This window comes from Psammomys obesus, unplaced genomic scaffold (assembly GCF_907164565.1).
Source record: "Psammomys obesus unplaced genomic scaffold, mPsaObe1.curated_primary_1811, whole genome shotgun sequence".
Lineage (NCBI taxonomy): Eukaryota > Metazoa > Chordata > Mammalia > Rodentia > Muridae > Psammomys > Psammomys obesus.
The window spans coordinates 38,187,758-38,213,358 of record NW_026596079.1 but is presented as its reverse complement, the minus strand read 5'-3'; the positions used below and the strand labels follow the sequence as shown (position 1 = coordinate 38,213,358).

The window sequence follows — 25,601 nt, the reverse complement described above, 5'->3', positions numbered from 1 at the left end:
GCTACAGTCATTCTTTGTTGGGATCTGTCTTAAATCATTTTAAAACATTATGTAAAGTAGAATTTCATTTCAATAGAAACAAAACAATAGACAGCACTTCTAGAATTATTTTGGTTATGCGTGCAATTCATTAATATAAGAAGCAAAATTCATTGTACAATATGCTCCTTAATATCTGTTCTAGTCTAACATTCTTAAGAATTTTCAGTAACCAAATGCATTAGGCTGTCCTTTTTAAAATAGGAAAGTGATCTTGTTTTATTTTTATGATTGTTGTAGAGTTGTGAATCTGCTCAATTTGGGTTTGAGGTACGTTTAGATGACTTATTAAGTACAATTTTGTGCATTTCTGAGGAATTTCCTGAAAATATTAAGTAAAAGTAGACCTGCCTTGAATGTAGTTTGTGGCTTCCTATGTAGTTCATGGCTGTGGACCCAGCTAAGGAAAGAGAAAAGAGTGAATCCAGCGAGGGTAGCCCTTATTTCACTCTGTTTTCTGGCTAGCATGAGATGAGTTGCTCTTGTCCACCTCACCATCTCCTTCATGGTGGACTATAACATTTCAGGAAATAGTTAAAAATAAATTTTTCCTCTCTGAAATAGGATATGTCAAATATTTTGTCATAGCATTCAAATTTTGACTAACACAACAATCAATAACTACTACCAAAGAAATAATTTTCTTTGTTATTAAGTAGTGTAATTTAGGAATTTTTAAAAGATGTACACATCATTCTTGTTAGTAAAATCTAATTCGTTGAGTTAGAAATTTGACTAATTAAATGTATTCTTTTTTCATAGGATTTGGAACCAAGTGTTCTTGAATTCATATTTAGGATTTTAAGTATCTTTGGGGGAAACCAAGCATTTGATTTCTATGTTTATAAAATGTCTTCTATAGAATTATACAGATGAACTGGGACAGTGCCTGCAGTGACAGTTACATATTTCTTATCATCCAGGCAGTTACCACAGAGTATAGCATATACCCATATTTTACCAAAAGTTTGTATTGATAGTTGTGCGTAATCCTAGTACTTAGTAGGTCGTGCCAGGAGGGTTGACCGTTAGAAACCAGACTTGCCTACATAGCTAGTCCAACGAGAGGCTGAACTATATAACACAGTCTCAAAAACAAACAAACAAACAAACAAACAACAAAAAATGAAAGAAAAATTTGTAGTATGTAAAAATGCAAATAGATCCATACTTATCACCCTGCACAAAACTAAAGTCCAAGTGGATCCAAGACCTCAATATAAAGCCAGACACACTATATTGGTAGAAGAAAAAGTGGGGAAGAGCCTGGAATTCATTGGCACAGGAGACAACTTCCTGAACAGAACACCAACAGCACAAGCTCTAAGATCAATAATCACTAAATGGGACCTCATGAAACTGAAAGGCTTCTGTAAAGCAAAGGACACTGTCACAGAACAAAACAACAGTCTACAGATTGGGAAAGGATCTTCACCAACCCTATATCTGACAGAGGACTAATATCCAGAGTATATAAAGAACTCAAGAAGTTAAACAGCAAAAAAATCAAGTAATCCAATTAAAAAATGGGGTACAGAGCTAAACAGAGAATTCTCTGCAGAGGAATATCGAATTGCAGAGAAACACTTAAAGAAATGTTCAATGTCCTTAGTCATAAGGGAAATGCAAATCAAAACAACCCTGAGATTTCACCTTATACCCATCAGAATGGCTAAGATCAAGAACTCAAATGACAATGCATGCACAAAGGAGAGGTTGTGGAGAAAGGGGAACCCTCCTCCACTGCTGGTGGGAATGTAAACTTGTACAACCACATTGGAAATTAATCTGGCGCTTCCTCAGACAACTAGGAATAGTGCTTCCTCAAGATCCAGCTATACCACTCCTAGGCATATATCCAAAAGAGGCTCAAGTACCCAATAAGGACATTAGCTCAACCATGTTTGTAGCAGCTTTATTTGTAATAGCCAGAAGCTGGAACCAGCCCAGATGTTCCACAATAGAGGAATGGATACAAAAATGTGGTACATCTACACAATGGAATATTACTCAGCAATAAAAACAAAGAAATCATGAAAATATGATATACACATTACATTAAGAAAACTTTGACTTGTAAACATTTTATATTTAATAGATTAACAGTTATTCCGAAATAACCAAATGGCAACAAACAAAAATAAAAACCTTGAGAAATTAGTTAAGTCAGCCACTGTGGAAAATGTATTGAAGACAGGACTTGTGTTGGACTTTGAGAAATGGGAAGGTTTATTCAGGCAATAAGAGCAAAGAATATATCTATCTATTATGGAGTTTGGTATGAAGTAGCATTTGGTGGCATGTAGGAAAATTGTATGTGAAGGCAGACTTTTAAATTGACCATATTCCATATGATATGTTGCTGTTTGTATTACATTACCATTCTTTGTTAAACTTAAGTAGTGGATACATGAGATATAAAATCATATTCTTTTTATGAGTAATGCTTAAGAATTATGTACACCTATTTTATTGGGTTGTTGATTCTATACTTGTCTCATTCTATCATTATTAGTAACATTTTTATTCTGTTGTGAAAAGTCTTAACAATGCAAACACTTGCATACAGATTATTAGTTAACACATTGTAAATGGATTAGTTTTATTTTCAGCCCCTTCCCTTGCATTTTTGACTCATTGTTTGTTTGTTTTTTTGTTTTTTGTTTTTTTGTTTTTTTTTTTTTTAGTAAACCTGGTAACTGTTGTTTCTTTAGTAACCCTTCTGACAACTACTGCTAGGAACATAATTTGCAAGAGGATATATATATGTGGCTTTAGAACAAGAAATTTTTTTTAAGATTTTAGTCATAGGAATTAATTTACTTTTAATATTTGTGAAAAGTATTCCATACTATTGTAATAATACCACAACATATGTAGTATATCTTTCTGTTGGTTGCTTCCATTCTAATAAGTATGATTTTAGCATCACACATAAAATTTTTAAATGGGTCAGTGGTGGTGGTAGGATAGCTCCACACTGCTGCCCTCAGTAGCAAGAGGATGCCTCTTGTCTTTTCAGGACTTCAGCTTTGTTCAAACTGCCATGTTTGAACTGGCATTGACATAGAGAAGAATTTAAGGACTAATCAGATTTTAGGTTAAATAAATGATATATAGTATTTAAGTACAAAGGTAAAGATATAGAATGGTCCTCAAAACACCCTAGATGCTGGTTGTGGGCTTCTCTGAGAGATTGAGAATCACCTTTCATTGTTTTATAACAGGCATTTATACTATTTTAGGGAGTTTTGAAGTTAACTCTCTTCAAAGGTTTGCTAAGGGTTCTAAATGAGATCTCAGGGTGCTTTCAAAAGGATTCCTCTTGGGATTACAAATGATACGATCACAAGAGTTCAGAAAGGTAGCATAGCATAGCATTACAATAAACAAAAGTATCAGTCTTGTTAGAACATCTCAAAATGTCCAGTGAAAAGATTGAGCCCCTGTGGTGGCCAGGCACACTAAGGCCTTATGGATGGTTCATTGTTATAAGACATCTGTCTGTGCAAAGAATGTTATTTCACATTAAGAACTTTCACAGTAAACAGTGATTATATTTGAATTCTTGATTCTCAGTTAGCAGAGCCTTTAATCGATTCCCAGATGAGGGATGATTTACTTCCTTTTTTATGTCCCAGTATTTTTTCTGTATTCTGTTTAAGCATCAGAAGATAAATTTTAAATTTTTCCTAAATACATTCATACAAAAGACTTATATACTAAAAAAGGAAAATGCCTTAATATATAAACCTTTGGTATACCTCAGATACTTTATATATTCCATTTTCTTGTCGTATTAAAGTATTTAATCATTGTATACAGAAATTTTTAAATGGCACTATGTTGGTTTCATTGACCAACATATATGTTTATTAGTTATAGAGAGTAAAATGTTGTGAGGCTGAGGTTAATATTGTTAGAACAAAAAGATGAGTCAGAAAGAAAACAACTTGCCTGAGGTTATTGGAAAAGGCTTCAAAGAGAATCTAGATGATAGAACTTTTAAAGGCAAAGAAATGGAGAGAGCCTTGGAATGGTGGGATCCCCACCAGGAGGAAAAATAGGAACATGTGGATCAGGAAACCACATAATATTCATAGAGAATGTTAGGCAATCTGTTTTACCTAGATGTTAGGTAGTAGCATTGTATACAAGAAATGAGATGAAGGCTGGAGACAGTTTTGAGAGAGATTGTGTAAAAAATGAAGAACGACCTGGGTCATAGGAGGAGCAAGATTTGAAGGTGGGAAACTTACTCCAGTAGATTCAGAAACCTGATGTGCCAGGAATGGGAGGGAAAAATCTGACTGTCACTCTAGACTTAGAGGGAGAAGTATGAATGCTGAAAGTGTTCTAGGTTTCTTAGCATTGTTTTCAGTAAAGATCAGCTGCCATAATTCTTTGGGAAATATATATCTGCATACACATACACACACATACTTAATCTCTTTACAGCATAATCCCAGTCCACTCTGCTTTCCTCCCAGTCTGTCCCTCATAACACACCCCTAACCCCCTCTCCTTCTCAGAGAAGGGGAGGCCCCAAGAGGTATCAACCCACCTCAGCACTTTAAGTCACATCCTCTCCCACTGGGGCCTGACAAGGCTGCCCAGCTATGAGGAAGGGATTCAGTGGCAGGCAACAGTCAGAGACAGCTTCTATTCCTATTGTTTGGGGGCCCACATTTTAACCAAGCTGCACATCTGCTATGTATGTATAGGAGGTCAGGTCCAGCTTATACAAGCTCTTTGGTAGCTTCTCTGAGGCCCCATGGACCCAGGTTAGTTTATTCCATAGGTCTTCTTGTGGTGTTCTTGACCCTTAAGGCTCCCTCTGTCCTTCCTTCCACTCTTCCTCAGAACTCCCTGAGCTCAGCCTTTTGTTTGGCTGTGGGTCTCTGTATCAGTTTCCATCAGCTGCTGAATAAAGCCTCTCAGAAGACAGTTATGCTTGGCTCCTGTCCACAGTCATAACAGAGTATCATTAATAGTGACAGTGGCTGGGTCTCATGTTGGGCCAGTCATTGGCTTGCCATTCCCTCAATCTCTACTCCATCTGTATCTTTATGCTTCTTGTAGGCAAGACAAATTTTGAGTCTGAGATTTTATTGCTGTTGTCTCCTTCTCTCTACTGGAAGTCCCACTTGGCTACACGAGATGGCCACGTTAGGCTCCTTGGCACTTCTCCCTCCCCCCCCCCCCCCCCCCCCCCCCCCCCCCCCCCCCCCCCTCCCCCCCCCCCCCCCCCCCCGGCCCGTCCGCTCCCCCCCCCCCCCCCCCCCCCCCCCCCCGCCGCATAGTCCTAGAATTCTCAGCTAGGAGTCATAGACTCTCAGGAGGAGCCTCCCCTGTTTCAGAGACTCTACCCCCATTTCCTTTCTTTCTCCCAGTCCTTCCCTCCCTCACTGCTACCCCTGCTCTCTGCACTCCTGATTCCCACCCTTTTCCAACCCTTCTCCTACCCAGTTCTCTCTCTCTATCCACTTTAGATATCTATTTTAGGAAACAAATATTTTAAGAAGGATAATTATAAATTAGTACCAAACAAAGAAAATCAATTTGAAATGGCTTGGAAGGTTAGTCATTTGTTGACTTGATTGTTTACAATTGTTTGGAGGCTGGAATGCAACACAGCCAATAGCATTTCATAAATACAAATATAGTGGATGTAAAAGTATATAATATTTAATAAACACTTTAAGCTTGTAAATTGATTTGTTAAATGAAACTTTAAAGCTTCTTCTTATTTGTAGAATTAATAAAAGAAAACCTCATGAAATGTCTTAGGCATTGTAAGTGCTAGATACCACATCGTTGTCATTTGCTGGTCATTTTCTTATTTTTTTTCCTTTTCATCTTTTCTCCCAAAAAAAAGATAACATTTGTTAAATGGTGCTTAATATATTAGAATAATAACCAAATAATTTTATCATTTAATTAGAAAATCTAAATGTTAAATTATGTTGCATTTTATTTTTAGAATATTTCATTTATTTCACCCTTTATATGTCCCAGGGGGCATCAAGAAGATAGCCATGCTTTTCAGTAGCAATTTGCTTTGCTTTGCTTACTATCTGATTATCTGTTTAAAACTAAGCTATACCTTTTCTCTTCTTTCCTGAGTCTCATTTTATTCTTGTTTCTGCCATGCTTGCAGTCATTTTCTTACTCTACCTCGCTCCAGATACAGTCAGACCATTGGGCATCATCACAGGGATGGAAGGTATTATTTTCTTACAATTGAGTCTATGTGTAGACGTGCATGCTGTGTCTATGTGATATAATTTCCTTTTAGTTTTGTTTTTATATATATACGTGTGTGGTCATTAATGAATTATAGAAAATTATTTTATTAGGAATTAAGTAAACTTTGCTACCAAAAAGGAGAGAGTAACAGTATTACAGTTGACATCCCCTTTCTTTGCTAACTTCCTAATCAGATATGTAATTACCACTGGTTTATTAGTACATGTTTTCACAGTCTGCTTTCCTATTCAGTGTTTCTCAAGAGGAGACTAATTTGAAGTGCATTGACCTGATCTGTCTGTGGTTACTTGGTCAAAAGTAGCCGATCTGCTCCTTCATAGTAGATAAGCTTGGGTCTATAAGAATGCTCAATCTATGGGAATACCCTCTTTGTTTTCAACCATATTATAGCTTACTTTGAAAAAGGAATTTTCCAATGAATTATGGGTAGACTAAATCTAATACTTAAAAAATATTCAACTTATTTTAGAAGGAAATATTGCTTGCCTTGCATTTAGCAGAATGTGGATATTATTGCAAAGAGAAGGATATAAGGTGTCCATTGTTAAATTCTAAAGGCCATTTGTCCTTTTTGTTATTGATAATATTTTTACTTATTGTTTATTATTTATTTTTCACAATTTCATACATGTATAATGAATTCTGATTATATGGTTTCATCCATCTTCTCCTAAACTCCTTCAACTCTTCCAAATTTCTTCTACTTCCCAATGCATTCTCTTTCTACTTAAAAGTCTTTTTGTGATGTTCATGCGTATGTGCGCCTGTGTGCGTGCGTGCGTGTGTGTGTGTGTTTGTGTGTGGTGGGTGCATGCATGCACATAGGCATGGGTGGGGCTTTTTTATTTGAGTTGGTTCACCTTAACAGGAACAGGGCCTCTCTTCACCCTGTTCCAGAATATTTATTGACCCTCCCTTGGAGGAGGGGATTGTGGTTTTGACCAGTTCACTGTCAACATTTTCAAGCTAGTTAGGCAGAGAAAAGAATCACGGTGACAGCATGGTGATGTGTTCACCTAGAGTAAATAATAAATTCTATGTTATGCTATGTGTAACTTCCTTTATCCCTATTTAATTAGCTAGGAGTTCAAGTGATATGCTGAGTTTAAAAATATATATAAAATATAAAGGGTAAATTTTTAAGTTTGAAATTATAGACAAATGTGGAAGAAAACTCAAAAGACAACTTTGGTAATATATCCTAACAATCCGTTTTGCTAATATCTTTCAATATACATTTATTGAATAGAAATTTGTTATCTTGTAATTTAAGATAACTACTGCTAATTTCAATTTTTTAAGTCCTTTTTATTGTTTTGCTCAGTCATAATTGTTTCTTTGTACATTTCTTTTTACTGTTGTACAATATATTTCTGGAAATTTCTTGTTTTCAATGGTTACAGACTTACCTTACAAGATGTGACAATACCTGTATATCCCTGCATCCTAAACCCTTACTAGGTCTTTCTTTAGGTACTTATCCTCCGTGAATAAAACCTACATGTTAAAGGCTTTTTCTTTGGTTTCTCCTTGTTTTAAGTCAAAATCATGTGGCACCTGCTAGATTTTATATTTTGTATTGTTCTTAGATATAGTTAACAGGTAATTTTTTGCTTACTACTATTTAGTTTTTAAATTTACTAGTGTAGATTCATTTCTTAATTAGCTCTAGATTGACTGTCAATTTCATATACTTTTTAAATTCTAAATTTCTACCTATCTTACTTTAAAAGAGTTTATAAAGTCTCTTTCTGTACTTTCATTTAGTTTGTTGTCAAGAAACAAAAGATTGTTAATATTAAAATATAACACTGTAAAATCTGAATTTGAAAACAAGTTTTTGTCTACAGTCTGTGCTATAAATATATTTACATGTCTATCTTAGATGCAAATACAAAGGTATTTGCCTTTGTCTAAGTAGCTGAGCACACAAAGGCCTTTGTTTCCCTTCTTAGTGTCAGAATTGTGTTTGGTTTGAACTTGTGTACATCTTGTGAATTCTGTTGTACTCACTGTGAGCTCACATCTGCCTAGTCCCATTGTGTCAGGAAGATGCCATTCCCTTGGAATTGTCCATCATCTCTGGCTCTTACAACATTTGTACCTCTATTTTCATATAGATCCCTAAGCCTTGAGAGGAAAGATATGAGAAAAACATACCATTTAGAGATTAGTGTTTCAACACCATTTAGAGATTAGTGTTTCAAATTCAATTACTCTGTGCGCATTGTCAAGTTGTACATTTCTGTACAAAATTAATTACCACCTACTGCAAGAAGCTGCTTCTCTGATAAGGGTTCAGCAATGCCCTGATCTATGGAGTATATTACTGTGTCATTAGAAATCATTTTATTGTTGTGGTACTAGCCGAATAGTAATAGTAGGCTTCCCTCTGGCCCACTCACCTGTCTAGCCTCAGACTCTTCCCAGGTATGGGCTTCATGACGTGGAGTGGGTCATAAGCTCAATAAGGAAGCGGTTGGCTACCCCATGACCTTTGTATCACTTTTGCTCTAGTGTACGAATCTGTGGGTACCTTGATGTTTTGAGTGTCATGATTTGTAGCTGAGTGATATTGATGATTAATTTTCTGCTAGTTATCTTCCAGAACCATGAATGCCACCAATGTATATAAGATAAAAATACATTAAAAGGGCTGGAGAGATGGCTCAGAGGTTAAGAGTACCGACTGCTCTTCCAGAGGACCCAAGTTCAGGTATCAGCACCCACATGGCAGCTCACAAGTGACTGTAACTCCAGTTCCAGGGAGTATGACACCCTCACTTAGACACGCATGGAGTAAAAAACACCAATGTATACAAAATAAAAATAAATTAAAAAAAAAAAGTGTGCACCAGAACCGTGAAGGCTAGCCAGCAGGGATGAATTTCTAGTTGGGCTCCAGTTCAGTTTCTCAATTTTGATGAGTAAGTGGAGTCTATAGCAACAGTCTTACCATCAGGTTATAGAGAGTAACCAGTGAGTTTGTCAACAGGCTGTGCTGTCTGTGGAGTCTGTGGGTCCCTTAGACCAGTGGCTTAACAGGATATAGCCCATTCTGATGGCATATCATTTCTAATTGAGGAATGTTTTCTCCCATCGTATGCCAACTCCGTTTAAATTTCTTTCACATATGTATATGTTTTAAGACACTTCTATAGTAGCAGGTTTCTATATGGCCTCTCCATAAGATTTTTATTGTCGGTTGTCCTTCCTCACGTTCTCTTCTTTACCCTGCCAATCCATACCCTCCATATTTAATCCTCTATTCTAGTTTGTCCTTTAGTTTGTTATAACACTGTATTCTATGTACCCTTCCTTGAAAGATTCTATCCCCACCCTTTGTCCCATGGACATCTAGGCTGTTTCTAATTTCTGGCTATTAAAAATAGAGCTGCAGTGACCATGGATGAACTGGTACCTCTGGACTGGGATGTATAGTCCTTTGGGTATACCTGGATCGTGTGGTAGATCAGTTTTCAGCTTTTAGAAAATTCTCCACACTGATTTCCGTAGTGACCAGAGAAGTTTGCGCTTCTCCTAGTACTAAGTAACTGCTCCCCATTCCCTGCATCTTGGCCAGCATTTGCTGTTATTTCTTTTATTATTCTTGGCTGTTGACTGAGGTGATATGAAATCTCAAAGTAGTTTTAATTTATATTCCCTGATGGCTAAGAAAGTTGAACATTTTTGAGAGTTTTTCTTAGTCATTTACATTTCATCTTTTTACAACTTTGAACCCCATACCTGAGAAGAATCCGAGATTAGATAGGTAAATGGACCCCAGGGAAAAACGTACCACTACTCTTCTCCTAAGTAACATAGCAATAAAACAGTTTCTAATGACACAGTAATATACTCCATAAATCAGTTGTCATAGATCTTATTTTTAAATCTGGGTACTTGTTTTTTTTATATTCTGATTTTTTTATTTTTTGTTTGATTTTAGTTAATTTAAGTATATTCTGAAAAATTATTCTCTATCAGATGTATTATTGGTAAAGACTTTTTAAAAATAAATTTATTTATTTATTGTGATTTATTAATTTTGTATCTCATCTGTAGCCCCTCCCTCATCTCCTCCCAGTCCCACCCACCCTCCCTAGACGTTTTACCATCACTTTGTACAAAAAGCTTTTAGCATCATGAGATTCCAATCATTAAGTTTTGGTTTTTACAACTGTGCTTCTGGAGACATGTTCAAAAAGTACTTTGCTATGTCAGCAAGGTCAAAACTATTCTCTACTTTTTGTTCTGTCAGATTCAGGGTTTCAGCTCTTCACTTGAGGTCCTTGATTCAATTTGAAGTTGAATTTTATGCAGGGTGATAAATATGGTTCTATTTTTTTCTTATTTGCTGCTATCCAGTTTTACTAGCACATTTGTTGAAGATGCCATTTTTTTCCTAGTTTGTATTTTTTACTTCTATGTCAAAAATCAGTCTATAAGTGTGTGGACTTATGTCTGGTTCTTCAGTTTAATTCCTTTGCTTAATTTGTCTATTTTTACATCAATACCATGATGTTTTTATTACTGTTGCTGTAGAATATTGTGTGAAATCTGGGATGTGTTACTTCCAACAATTCTTTTATTACTCAGGATTATTTTATTTATCCTGTGTTTTTTGTGTTTTCATATTAAGTTGAAAATAGTAATGTTTTTAAGTACTGTGAAGAACTGTGTTAGAATTTTGTTCGGTATTTTGTAGTTTTCTTGTGGTAGAACAGCGATCTTGACAGTATTAATTCTACTGGTCCATAAACACAGGAGAGCTTTACATCTGCTGTCTTTTTCCATTTCTTAATTCAATGTCTTCAAGTTTTTATTATCTAAGTTTTTTTCAGTTGCTTGGTTGTAGTAATACCAAGATATCTTCATTGTTGTTGGAACTATTGTGGAATGTACTGGTTTTTAATGATTTTTTTTCTCAGTCTTTCATTTGTTTATCAGGAAGGTTCCTGATTATTATGTGTTAATTTTATGTCTTGTTAGTTTGCGGAAACTGTTTATTAGCTGTAGAATTTTCTTCATGAAGTTTTAAAGGTATTTTTTTATATAAAATTAGATTATCTGCAAATAAAGATACTTGACTTCTGTCTTTCCAGTTATATCTCCTTCCTTCCTCTCTTTGAGTTGTCTCAGATCGGAAGTTAACTATATTGAGCGTTTAAAGAGAGATTAGCCAGCCTTGTCTTCCTTCATTTTACTAAAAATGCTTTGAGTTTATCTTTTTTTTAGGATGATGTTGTTTGTGAGCTTCTTGTAAATTGCCTTATCATGTTGAGGCTTGTTCCTTGTATCCTTAATCCTGTAGTTCTCAGCCTGTGGGTTGTGACCCCTTTGAGGGTAGAACAAGCTTTTCACAGAGGCCTAAGACCGTTGGAGAATGCAGACATTTACATTACAGTTCATATCAGTAGCGAAAGCACAGTTATGAAGTAGCAATGGAAACAATTTCATGATTGGAGTCACCACAACGTAAGGAACTTTATTAAAGAGCCACAGTATTAGGAAGGTTGAGAACCACTGCCCTAATCTGTCTAGAACTTTTATCATGAAGGGACATTGGATTTAGTTTCTGCATAATGAGATGAATTATGTGGGGGTTTTTTCAGTCTTTTTAATGCAATAGATTAAATTTATTAAATTTTGTATGCTGTATGATCCATGCATCCCTGGGACAAAGCCATGTTGATCGTGATGGATAATCTTTTTAATGTGTTCTTGAATTTGGTTTGCAAGCATTTTATTGAGAATTTTTGCATCTATGCTCATAAAGGATGCTGGTCTATAATTTCCTTTTTAGTTGTCTTTATAAAAAGAATTAGGACATGTCCGTTCAGTTTCTTTTTGCAGAATAATTTGAGGAATATTGATGTTAGTTCTTGGATGGTAGAATTCTGTGCTGGTTCTGTCTGTCCCTCAGCTGTTTTTCTTGGGAAGTTTTTAATTACTGCTTTGATTTTACTAGGTGTTATGGGTTTCTTTATTTCATGTTGATTTGGCTTTGGTAGGTCCTATCTATTAAAAACAAACAAACAAACAAAAAACCCCTATCCTTTGGAGGAATAAACAATTTTAAAGTATGCCCTCATGATTCTCTGAATTTCCTTGGTATCTGTAGTAATGTCTGTTTGTTTTACCTCTTATTTATTTAGTACTTTAAGTCCTCTTTCTTTGTCTTTAGTTAATTTGCCTAAAGGTTTATCAGTCTTGTTTATTTTTTTCAAATTTTTATTTCTTTGGTTCTATTTTTTGTTAATATTATTGTTGTTTGTTTTTCATTGCTTAAGCCCTGTGTTTTATTATTTTGGACCATCTACTCTTTTGGGGTATTATTTCTTCTTTTTATTTTTTAAAAGACCTTTGAATGTGCTGTTAATATATAAATATGAGATCTCCTAGTTTTTGATTTATACACTTAGTGCTATAAAATTGTCCTTTAGTACTGCTTTTTTGTTGTTTTTCTATAGGTTTATGTATATTGTCTTTATTTTCATTCAGCTCTAAGAAGTTTTTAATTCTCTTTTTTATTTTGTCTTGACCCCATTTTCATTCAGTAGTGAGGTCAGCTTCCATGAGATTGTATACTTTCTGCTGTTTCGTATGTTGTTGATATCCAGACTTACTTCATAGTAGTCAGGATGCTGAGTGTTATTTTGGGTATCTACTATCTGTTTAAACCTGCTTTGTGTTCAAATGTGTGGTCAGTTTTGGAGAAAGTTCCATGGGCTGCTGAGATGGTGGTATATTCTCTAGCATTTTTGTAGAATATTGTGTAAATGTCCATTAGGTCCTTATAATTAATGATATTCATTAATTACACCATTTCTCTGCTTAGTTTTTATGTTGATGACCTCTCTATTGGCGAAAGTGGAGTATTGAAGTTGTCCAGTATCACTCTCCTAGTGTCAGTATGTACTTTTAGCTGTAGTAGTATTTGTTTTATGTTTTATGAACTTGTATTTGGGGTATAAATGCTTAGATCATAATATCTATTAGTGTATTTTTAATGAATATGTGATGTTTTTCTGATTAATTTCAGTTTTAGAGTCTATCTTTCCAGTAAGGACAGATACCGCTTTAGCTGTGATGTGCAGAGGCTGCAAAAGTGTGAATCCTGTTTTCTAATCTAATTTCCTAGTCTCTGTCATTTTATTGGGGGATTGAGACCTTTACTATTGAGAGTTATTAGTGAGCAATATTTATTTATTCCTGTTAATTTCCTGTTGTTGTATGGCTAACTCCCATCCTCATTTTTTATTTGCTGTTTTGAGATTATTTATTCTTTGTATCATCTTTAATTAAAATTACTCTTTTCAGACAAGTTTCCTTCTAGTAACGTATATAGATCTTGATTAGTAGATATGACTTGCTTAAATTTGTTTTTTTTTCTTAAAGATTTATTTATTTTTATTATTTATACAGTACTTTGCTTGCATGTACACCTGTATGCCAAAGAGGGCACCAGATCTCATTACAGATGGTTAAGCCCTACCATGTGGTTGCTGGGAATTGAATTCAGGACCTTTTGAAGAGCAGACAGTGCTCTTAACTTCTGAGCCATCTCTCCAGCCCTTAAATTTGTTTTTATTGTGAGATTTTTTTGTTGTTCTCTTTTGATTGTGATAGTTTTGCTGAGTACAGTAGTTTAGGCTTACACCTGTGATCTCTCTTAGCTTATAGAACATTCATTCATGCCTTTTGGCTTTCAGAGTCTCCATTGAAAAGAACTATATTATATTGGGGAAATTTTCTTCTATGGTTTTGTTAAAAAAATTTCCTGCCCTTAATATATATGTGTATATGTGTATTAATCTATTTCTTTTGTATATCTATTATTCTTAGTTTTGGTCTTTTCATGATTACCCAGATTTCCTAATTATTTTATGCTTGGACTTTTTTTTTTTTTTTTTTTTAAAGATTTAACGTATTTGACTGGAACATCTATTTTTTGTACCTTGTCTTCAAGTCCTGAAATTTTGTTGTTGTTTATGTCTTTTAGTCTTTTGTGAGGCTTATCTCTCAGGTTTTTGTTTGACCGCTTAAGTTTTATTTTCCAGTTTTATTTCAGTTTGAGTTTACTTTAATATTTTTCTGTATTAAATTATATTTTCATACCTTCAATTGTTTTCATCATCTTTTTATACTGCTTTGTGTTTACATAATCTTCTTGAGATATTTGTTTATATCCTCTTTAAGGTTCGTGAACATTTTCATAATTGCTGTTTTGAAGTTTTTGTCTTGTGCTTCAGCTAATTGCTTATTGTAGAGCCTATTACAGCCTCTTATAGGGTTGCTAGCTACTAGAGGAGTCAGATTCTCTTGGTTATTCGTGTTTTGGCTATCAGGTTCTTGGTAGAGAGAGTTGCTGGTTCTGTGGGTCAGAAGGAGCCAGAAAAGAACAGAGCCAAAATACCTGGGTCCAGGGGTACTCCAACTAAGGACCATGCATTGAGAGAACCTAGACCCCTTGTTCAAAGAAAGCCCATTGGTTGCTCAGTTTCCAAGTGGGTTCCCTAGTAAGGGGTACAGGGACTGTCTCTGACATGAAGTCAGTGGCCTGGTCATTGATCACCTCCCCCTTGGGTGCAGCCTTGCCATGCCACAAAGTAAGATGATGCAACCAGTGTTGATGAGTGAGATATGTTAGGCTAGGGTCAGAGAGAAGAGGAGGAGGAACTTACCTATCAGGGTACTAGGGAAGGGGCATGGGAGGAGATGAGGAAGGAAAGGTTGGAGTGGGAAGGAATGAAGGAGGGGGCTGCAGCAGGGATACAAAGTAAATCAATTGTAATAAATAAATATATAAATAAAAATAATTTTAAAACAAAGAATAGAAATGGGCTAGAAGGAAAAGCTAAAATGGGCACCAAGAGAGAACCAGATGGATCCGGGGTTTGCGCCATGAGACCAAGTTCCTAAGATATGAACATCGCCTGTGAGGAGCTTTCTGTTGTTGGCTGCTGAAGGACTAAGAATACCTGTAAAGAGAGTGGAGCCCAGTGCAGGAAGGGGAGTAAAGATACCTATCTGTGTGTGTTTCAGTGTGGAGGCTGTGCTTCTCTGCTAGAGACGTTCTGTGGGTTAGTGGGAGTTATAAAGGAGTAAAGATGGGCTAGAAGGAAAACCATACTTATTATTTTTAACTACTGTGTCTTCTTTTGTGACAAAAGTAAGCACAGCAATTCTATAACTTCCCATGTGGCTGTGATGTGTTGACTTCTTAGTTTTATTTATTTATTTTCATTAATTATGGCTTATTCATTTTATATCCCAGCTGTAGCACCCTCGCACATCCCCTCCCAATTCCCTCCTCTCTCCTTATATCCTCCCATGGCCCTCCCCCAGTCCACTGATAGTGGAGGTTCTCCTCTCCTTCCCAAAGACACCAGCCTATCAGCTTTCATCAGGACTCACTGCATTATCTTCCTCTGTTGCCTGGTAAAGCTGCCTCTCCCCCCCCCCCCCCCCCCCCCCCCCCCCCCCAAAAACCCCCCCCCCCCCCCCCCCCCCCCGCCCCCCCCCCTTTTTCCCCCCTTTTCCCCGGGAAAACGCCCCCCCCCCCCCCCCCCCGCCCCCGGCTCAGGTGATCAAAGAGCCAGCCCCTGAGTTCATGTCAGAGACAGCTTCTGTTTTCCTTACTAGGGAATCCACTTGGAGACTGAGCTGCCATGGGAAACATCTGTGTAGGGGTTCTAGGTTATCTCCATGAATGGTCCTTGGTTGGAGTATGAGTCTCAGAAAAGCCTACACTGCTGGGTAGAGTCTTTCAGAATCCCTCCTGTCCTATTTCCTGTTTTCTTCCTCTTCTGATATCCTACCCATTTGCCTTTCTGAGTGAGGATTGAGCATCTTACCCAGGGTTCTGCTTCTTGCTTAGCATCTTTAGGTGTATAGATTTTATTATGTTTATCCTATATTATATGTTTAATATCCACTTGTAAGTGAGTATATACCATGTGTGTCTTTCTGCTTCTGGGATACCTCACTTAGTATGATCTTTTCTAGTTCCCACTATTTGCCTGCAAATTTCATGATTTCCTTGTTTTTAATTGCTGAGTAGTATTCCATTGTTCAAATATACCACAATTTCTGTATCCACTCCTCCATTGAGGGACATCTAGGTTGTGTCCAGGTTCTGGTTGTTACAAATAAAGAGCCAGATTGATTTCCAAAGTGGTTGTACAAATTTTCATTCCCACTAGCAATGGAGGAGGGTTCCTCTTTCTCCACATCCTCTCCAGCATGTGTTGTTACTTGAGTTTTTGATCTTAGCCTTTCTGATGGGTGTAAGTTGAAATCTTAGGATCATTTTGATTTTCATTTCTCTGATGACTAAGGACATTGAACATTTTTTAAAAGTGCTTCTCTGCCATTTGATATTCCTCTATTGAGAATTCTTTGTTTAGCTCTGTACCCTGTTTTTAATTGGATTAATTGATTTGTTGCTTTTTAACTTCTTGAGTTCTTTATATACTCTGGAGTTTGGCGCTCTGTCAGATATAGGGTTCATGAAGATACATTCCTAGTCTGTAGACTGTTGTTTTGTTCTGACCTCAGTGTCCTTTGCTTTACAGAAGCTTTTCAGTATCATGAGGTCCCATTTTTTTTTAATTTTATTTATTTTTTATTATTAGTTGCATTTTATTAACTCTGTATCCCAGCTGTATCCTGCTCCCTTATTCCCTCCCAATCCCACCCTCCCTCCCTCATGTCCTCCCTGCCCCTTTCCAAGTCCACTGATTGGGGAGGACCTCCTCCCCTTTTATCTGACCCTGTTTTATCAGGTATCTTCAGGACTGGCTGCAAAGTCCTCCTCTGTGGCTTGGCAGGACTGCTCCTCCCTTGTGGGGTAGGGAGGTCAAAGAGCCTACCATTGAGTTCCTGTCAGAAAGTCCCTGTTCCCCTTACTATGGGAAACCAATTGGTTACTGAGCTACCACGGGCAACATCCGAGCAGAGGTTCTAGGTTATATCTATACATGGTCCTTGGTGGAGTGTCAATCTCAGAAAAGACCCCTGTACCCAGAGAATTCTCGATAGAGGAATATCGAATGGCAGAGAAATACTTTAAAAAATGCTCAACATCCTTAGCCATCAGGGAAATGCAAATCAAAACGACCCTGAGATTTCACTTACACCCATCAGATTAAAATAGCCAAAATCAAAAAGTCAAGTGACAACACATGCTGGAGAGGTTGTGGAGAAAGGGGAACCCTCCTCCATTGCTGGTGGGAATGTAAACTGGTACAGCCACGTTGGAAGTCAATCTGGTGCTTTCTCAGACAATTAGGAATAATGCTTCCTCAAGACCCAGCTATACCACTGCTAGGTATATACCCAAAATTTGCTCAAGTACACAACAAGGGCATTTGCTCAACCATGTTTGTAGCAGCTTTATTTGTAATAGCCAGAACCTGGTAACAACCCAGATGTCCGTCAACAGAGGAATGGATACAGAAATTGTGGTATTTTTAAACAATGGAATACTACTCAGCAATCAAAAACGAGGAAATCATGAAATTTGTAAGCAAATGGTAGGATCTAGAAAAGATCATTCTGAGTGAGGTATCCCAGAATGAGAAAGACAAACATGATATATATATACTCACTTATATAGACCTACAAGATTTGATAAACATAATAAAGTCTATACACCTAAGGAAGATAAACAAGAAAGCGGACATGGGGTAAGGTGATTAATCCTCACTTAAAAAGACAATGGGATGTGCATTGGACATAAGACAGGAGCCTACCGCAGAAGGCATCTGAAAGACTCTACCTAGCAGTGTATCAAAGAAGATACTAAGAATCATAACCAAACTTTCGGCAGAGTGCAGAGAATCATATGAAGAAAGGGGAGTTAGTATGACCTGGAGAGGACAGGAGCTCAACAAGGACCAAATATATCGAGGTCCCATTTTTTTGATTGTTGATCTTAGAGCCTGTGCTGTTGGTGTTCTATTCAGGAAGTTGTCTCCTGTGCCAATGAGTTCAAGGCTCTTCCCTGCTTTTTCTTCTAACTGATTTAGTGTGTCTGGCTTTATATTGAGGTCTTTTTGATCCACTTGGACTTCAGTTTTGTGCAGGGTGATAAATATGGATCTATTTGCACTTTTCTTCATGTAGACATCCAGTTAGACCAGCACTGTTTGTTGAAGATGCTGTCTTTTTTCCATTGTGTGGTTTTGGCTTCTTTGTCAAAATCATGTATCCGTGGGTGTGTGGGTTTATTTCTGGGTCTTCTCTTCGATTACGTTGATGCACCATTCTGCTTCTACGCCAGGATCATGCAGTTGTTAGTACTATTGCTCTGTGGTACAGCTTGAGATCAGGGGTGGAGATACCTCCAGACGATCTGTTGCTGTACAGGATTGTTTTAAAAATTGTGGGTTTTTTGTTTTTTTATATGAAATTGAGAAATGTTCTTTCAAGGTCTGTAAAGAATTGGGTCGGTATTTTGATGGGAATTGCATTGAATTGGAAGATTGCTTTTGGCAGCATTTCCTTTTTATCTACATTAATCCGACCGATCCTTGAGCATGAGAGATCTTTCCACCTTCTGATATCTTCTTCAATTTCTTTCTTCAGAGATTTGAAGTTTTTTTGAAACAGGTCTTTCACTTGCTTGGTTTTAGTCACACCAAGGTAAGTCACATTAAGGTACTTTATGTTATTTGTGACTATTGTGAAGGGTGTTGTTTTCTTTTGTATACAGGTTGGCTATTGATTTTTTTGAGTTAATTTTGTATCCACTCACTTTGCTGAAGGTGTTTATCATCTTAAGGAGTTCTCGGTTCAATTTTTGGGGTACCTCATGTATAGTATCATATCATTTACAAATAGTGATGCTTTGACTTCTTCCTTTCTGATGTGTATCCCCTTGATCTCCTTTAGTTGTCTTATTTCTCTAGCTAGGACTTCCAGGACTATGTTGGAAAGATATGGAGAGAGTGGGCAGCCTTGTCTTGTCCCTGATTTCAGTGGGATTGATTTAAGTGTCTCTGTTTAGTTTGATGTTGGCTATAGGCTTGCTGTATATTTTCTTTACTATGTTTAGGTATGTGCCTTGTATCCCTGATCTCTCCTAGGCTTTAAACATAAATGGGTGTTGGATTTTGTCAAATACTTTTTTAGCATCTAAGGAGATAAACTTGTCGTTTTTCTCCTTCAGTTTGTCTATATGGTGGATTACATTGATGGATTTTGTTGTATTGAACCACACCAGCATGCCTGGGATGAAGCCTACTTCATCATGGAGGATGATATCTTTTGTGTGTTTTTGTATTCGGTTTGCAAGTATTTTATTGAGTATATTTGCATCAGTGTTCATAAGAGAGATAGGTATGAGGTCCCTTTTATTGTTGGGCCTTTCTTTGGTTTAAGTATCAAGGTTACTGTGGATTCATAGAATGAGTTTGGTAATGGTCCTTCTGTTTTATTTTGTGGAATAGTTTGAGGAGAATTGGAGTTAGCTCTTTGACGGTTTGGTAGAATCCTGCACTGAAACCATCTGGGCCTGGGCTTTTTTTGGATGGAAGACTTTTGATGACTGTTTCTATATAATATAGTATAAACATACTAAATTCTTTACACCCAAAGAAGCTAGGCAAGAAGCAGAACCCTGGTTAAGATGATCAAGCCTTACTCAGAAAGGCAAACGGGACAGATATCAGAAGAGGAAGAAAATAGGAAACAGGACAGGAGCTTACCACAGAGGGACTCTGAAAGACTATGCCCAGCAGGGTATCAAAGCAGATGCTGAGACTCATTGCCAAACTTTGGGCAGAGTTCAGGGAATCTTATGAAAGAAGGGGAGATATAAAGACCTGGAGGGGACAGGAGCTCCACAAAGAGAGCAACAAAACCAGAAAGTCTGGGCCCAGAGTTCTTTTCTGAGACTTATACTTCAACCAAAGTCCATTTGTGGATTATAACCTAGAACCCCTGCACAGATGTAGCCCATGGCAGCTCAGTATGCAAGTGGTTTCTCTAGTAAGAGGTACAAGGACTGTCTCTGACATGAACTCAGTGGCTGGCTCTTTAACCACCCCCCTCTCTTGAGGGAGAAGCAGCCTTACTAGTCCACAGAGGAGGACATTGCAGTGAGTCCTGATGAGACCTGATAAACTAGGGTCAGATGGAAGGCGGGGAGGACTTCCTCATCAGTGGACTTAGGGAGTGGCTTGGGAGGAGATGAGGGAGGGAGGGTCGGATTGGGAGGGAGTTAGGAAGGGGGCTACAGCTGGGCTACAAAGCGAATAAAATGTAATTAATGTAAAAAATAAAAACTTAATTTAAAAAACCTGGAAATATGATTACAGTAGATCTAAGGAGACATTGGAGGGAATTGAAATAAACTAAGATGGGTTTTATGAACAGAAATGAGCTTATATTTATTTTTCGGATTAGAGGGGAAGATTTGAAGGAAGCAGAGCTAAGGTAAAGGACAGTATTGGAGAGAAATCAAATTATGGCATGAAATTAGTTTTAAGGTTCCTGAGCAGGAAGAGTTGGGTTAGAAGGGATATTGACTGATGTATGAATGACAAAGTAGGTGGGAGGAGGAAATTGGTGAAATTAAATACCCAAAAGTATCAGATGAAGATTTGTTATGGGAACCAAATTATGAACACTTCTGACATAGCTAATGAAATCTGAGTTTCAGTGGAAAATAGGTTTGAATTCTGTGAAATATTGTTCATAAGTTATGCTCTTTGCACACCTGAACCAGAGAAGGTGGGCCTACTTGCACAAGACCTACACAAATCCAAGCCCCTTAAAAGTTCCAGCATGGAGGAGAAAGGGACTGCTCCGGCTTTTCAGGTCAGGGAGCTATTAGCAGTTGTTGGCTGCAGAGGAGGGAGAGTCACCTCCCTTTAGTGAGTGGTCAGTAGTGGCTTGCCTTTGCCTCAGTGAGTGACACAAGTCCACATGGGTATAAGTAACACTCATTGATCTCAGTGGATGATGAGGACGAAGAGGGAGGCATGAAGTGCAGAGGAAGATATGCTGGAATGTTTTGGAGTAAGGAAAGTGGGAGACATATAAGAATATATACATATACATATACATATACATTATGAATGCATATGAAATTTTCAAAAAATACTTTTAAAACTTTGAGGTATTCAACTTTAATGCTTCTGAGTTTAAATAGTTTTATCAGATTCAAAGATCCATAATATTTTCCCAGAATTATGAGACTGATGTAAGAAGGGAAAATGGGGATAATAAATTTATTAAATTCTAGAAATTGAGGTTCAAGGCTGTTAACAATTTTTGCATGTGTATTTATTGAAATTTTTTCTAGCCATAGGGATTAGGATAAAGGAACTGGCAGAAAAGCAGGCAGTTCCCCATATATTTATTGACTTAGAGAGTGATGGGAAGGTGTCTAGGTGTCAGGAGCTTTTACTGTTAATGGAAGTTACGGGTTAGCAGCGCCCTAAGATGGAAACACAGTAAAGGTGCTAACTATCTCCAGTGAATGAGCACCACTGGAAGCAGACACTGTTTCTTGAGTAGTTATTTAAGGCAAGAATCCATTCTGGTACTTAAAAGAAGCACATTAACAACTCTTTATGGAGTTAGAGGTCAGGAGTCCAGAACAAAGTATAGGACGTGACAAATTGAGAGAAAAGATACCACTGTGAGGTGGTTGTGTGAAATTTGCCTTTATCTTGATAGACAACAATTACAGAGATGCTTAAATATAACTGATTAAGCTTAAACTATCCCAGGCTTGTCCTCAATTGTTTTATTTCTTGAACTAAATAAGGACCCTAGAGAGGTTCTGACCTGGTCTAGTAGAATGCTGAAGGTTTCTTCAGAGTATGTGTATGGCAAGCGTGGCTCTTATTTACAGATTGTTTAGGGCCATAACTAGAACTCTGATTAAAGAAAGGGTTCTAGAAAAGCTAATAGAGTCATCATAAAAAAATGAAATCTCTGTGTGGCTAGAGATTGTCCTCATAGGCACCTTATCTGGAAAGTAACTCTGAAGGTTCTTTGTAAATGTGTTCAAAGCCAACAGTTCAAACTTTCTCAACTACCTTTTAAAAACTTGTGCAACATTTTATTAATTCTTTGAGAACTTTAGACATGTATATAATGTATTTTGACCTTATTTACCTACTGCACTCTCATAACTTTCCCAGATCCACTCCTCAGCCACTCTACCCTCCTCACTGCGTGTTCTCTCTCTCTGTGCCTCTGTCTCTGTGTGTCTCTGCCTCTCTGTCTTTCTTCCTCTTTCTCTCTGTGTGTGTCTCTGTGTCTTTCTGTCTCTGTCTGTCTTTCTCTCCGTGTCTCTAAGTCTCTTTCTGTGTCACTCTCTCTCTCTCAGACAGGTTTTCACTGTTTAACTCTGCTGGAACTAGGTTTGTAGTCCAGGCCATCCCTGAGCCTACCTCCCAGGTGCTGGGATTAAAGGCATGCACTACTGTCACCTGGATTCTTTTTGCTTTTATAATGTATCAAGCCTAGTTTGTACTATTCCTATTTTCACTAGAGCATGGTCAGTTTACGAGGAGGCACAGCCTTGAAGAAAAGTGCCTCCCTCTCCCCTAAAAGCTATCGTTTATGTTGGTCTCCTTGCGTGGCTCCTGTCCCCTCCATGTCCTTCTGCCTCCCACTTCTTCCGTAAGACTCCCTGTGCTCTGCCCAAAGTTTGGCTGTGAGTTTCAGCATCTGCTTGGATACTCTAATGGGTGGAGCCTTTCAGAGGACCCTCTATAGTAGGCTCTCATACTGTTCCCTCTCTTCCACAGTCTGGTGTCTATCCTATTTGCCATTCTGAATGAGATTTAAGCATCCAGAGGAAGAGGATTCCAGGGAGGTCTGAGGAAACTTAATAAGCTATGGGCAGGTGGCAAAGGAGGGGAGCTCACCATTTCAGTGGGCTAGGGGATGGAGACAGTGGGAAAGAGGGAGGGAGAGTGGGGCTGGAAGGAGTTGAAGGAGAGGGCTTCAATGCAGACATATAATGAATAAATTGTGAAAAAAACATTTTACATAAAAAAGCTATCACCTGTCAATAGCTCTTCAAAGCAGGGCAGGGCTTGTGCACCTGCCTGCTTCTCAAATGAGGGCGGGGCTCTGCAGACCTCCTTGCCTGCTCTCTGCATGATCAGCTGCTGTTTGAGTGTAATGGTCTTGAAATGCCCTGGAGATACTGTTTCACGCCGGTCCCTCTCATCTGTCACTCAACAGCCCTCCCCCCTTTTGTTATTGTTCCTTAGACTTTGGGGGAGAGGAGGGATGTATATTGCCCATTTGTCCCTCTGGACCCCACAGGTACTTATATTCTGCACTTTAACCAGTTATGAGTTTCTGCATTAACCACTGACCACTATTCAAAGCAACTTCTCTGAAGAGGTCTGAGAACTACACTAATCTATGACCAAGTAGATACAAAAGTAGAGGCTATTTTGTACTCTGTCCATATAGCAAAAGAACAGTGGTGGGTTCATCCTCCTAGCCTGTGAGCTCTCCAACCTCAGGATGTTGGCCACATTTACAGTATCAAGCATACATTTCTTCCTGTGATGTAGGGCTTAAATCCAATGAGAAAGTAGTTGGTTTCCATGTAATAGTGCACTCTTAGGGTTATCTTATCATACCAGTGATAATTGCAGGCTACGGTTTTGCAGCTGGCTAACACTGTTTCTGACTTTCCCCACCCAACAGCCTTCATGTACTTTATGGTACGTTGAAATTGAACTGCCTATTCTCCCTCCCACCATCTTAATTTTTAGGACAAGATGTGACTTTTGTAGTTGGGCCCCACCTTGGTATCCTCTTTCTATGCCAAATGCTACATTATAGGTGTACTCATCCCATATCCATTTTACTATAGTGTGTATTTGACGCCTTAGTTTTATGTATTGCTTCCTTCATGTCATCATTTCCTAAGCTTCTCCCCCCATAGTTTGATCTCTGTCTCCCTCATTCCCTCATCTTACTGAAGCGATGTTTCCCATCCTTACAGCCTGTCAAGCTTTATTTGTGTTTTTCTCTTTCTCCCCCTTCCCCTCTCTCTGTTGGCATGTGTGCTATTACCTCCTTCAGCTACTAAAGTCTGTGATTATACTCTTCTTGTTTCTTTCTTTTTAGTCGTAAGTTTTATTTGTAAATGGATTTAAATGCCATAATGAGAGACAATACTTAGCTGTCAATAAATATTCCTGGTTTTTAGTTACAGCAATTGTTACATATAATCATTGTATCTTCTAAAAATTTTTAAATTGGGCTGGAGAGATGGCTCAGAGGTTAAGAGCACTGGTTGCTCTTCCAGTGGTCCTGAGTTCAATTCCCAGCAACCATGTAATGAGGTCTGGTGCCCTTTTCTGGCCTATAGGTAGAATACTGTGTGTGTGTGTGTGTGTGTGTGTGTGTGTGTGTGTGTAATAAGTCTTAAAATAAACAAAACAAAAACACACCAAATCTCTTGTTTCTTATTCTAACTCTTGACTTCAGATTCATTAAGTTTTTTTTTTTTACCAATTCTTAAGTCCTGGTGTTTTGGATTACGTGTTTTCTTATATCTTATCAGGCTTGTGACTTTGACCAAAAGTCCTATTACCAGGCGTAACAGTAGTGTGTCGTATGAAGTCAGCATATATTATAATCTATCATTGTTTGACTTCTTAAATATCTTTCTCTTGAAAGAGATTTTTTCTCTGTTAACATGTACAAAATATTCCTCCAAAACTACCTTTACAAGTTTAAAACTACATTTATTAATTTCCTAAGAAGTTTCTTTTAATATTTGACCTTCTATTTTATTACTAGTTTATCATCTCTGAGTTTAAAATTTAAAAATGTATTTAGGCAGTTTCTTGAGGTAGTACTATGCACTTTTCTATTGATGAGAATGATTTGAGCATCACTGTGAAGTGACTGCCGAGCCCAGCAACAGCAAAACATACTGAGAGTTTGTATTACACCTGTCCTAGTGTCCATGCGAAGCTAGAAAAACAAGGGACGGCTGTTGGAATTTCCAAACTTGAATAGAGAAGATAGAAAAACAAGGGACGGCTGTTGGAATTTCCAAGCTTGAATAGAGAAGATAGAAAAACAAGGGACGGCTGTTGGAATTTCCAGGCTTGAATAGAGAAGATAGAAAAACAAGGGAAGGCTGTTGGAATTTCCAAGCTTGAATAGAGAAGATAGATAGAAAAACAAGGGACGGCTGTTGGAATTTCCAAACTTGAATAGAGAAGATAGAAAAACAAGGGAAGGCTGTTGGAATTTCCAAACTTGAATAGAGAAGATAGAAAAACAAG

At 37.6% G+C, this 25,601-nt stretch overlaps 1 protein-coding gene across 21 annotated transcripts in view; it reads left to right on the top strand.

Moving 5' to 3' along the window:
• The window catches only part of Rims2 (regulating synaptic membrane exocytosis 2), a 483,148-nt gene that overhangs the window by 286,352 nt on the left and 171,195 nt on the right, over positions 1-25,601 (top strand). For 9 of the 21 annotated variants that reach the window (XM_055626244.1, XM_055626246.1, XM_055626245.1 and 6 more), the window contains one exon: positions 6,200-6,265. The exons of the other annotated variants lie outside the window; for them this stretch is intronic. In XM_055626244.1, coding sequence (XP_055482219.1) covers positions 6,200-6,265 — 66 coding nt within the window. The remainder of the gene's footprint in view (positions 1-6,199; positions 6,266-25,601) is intronic. 21 annotated transcript variants of the gene reach the window in all.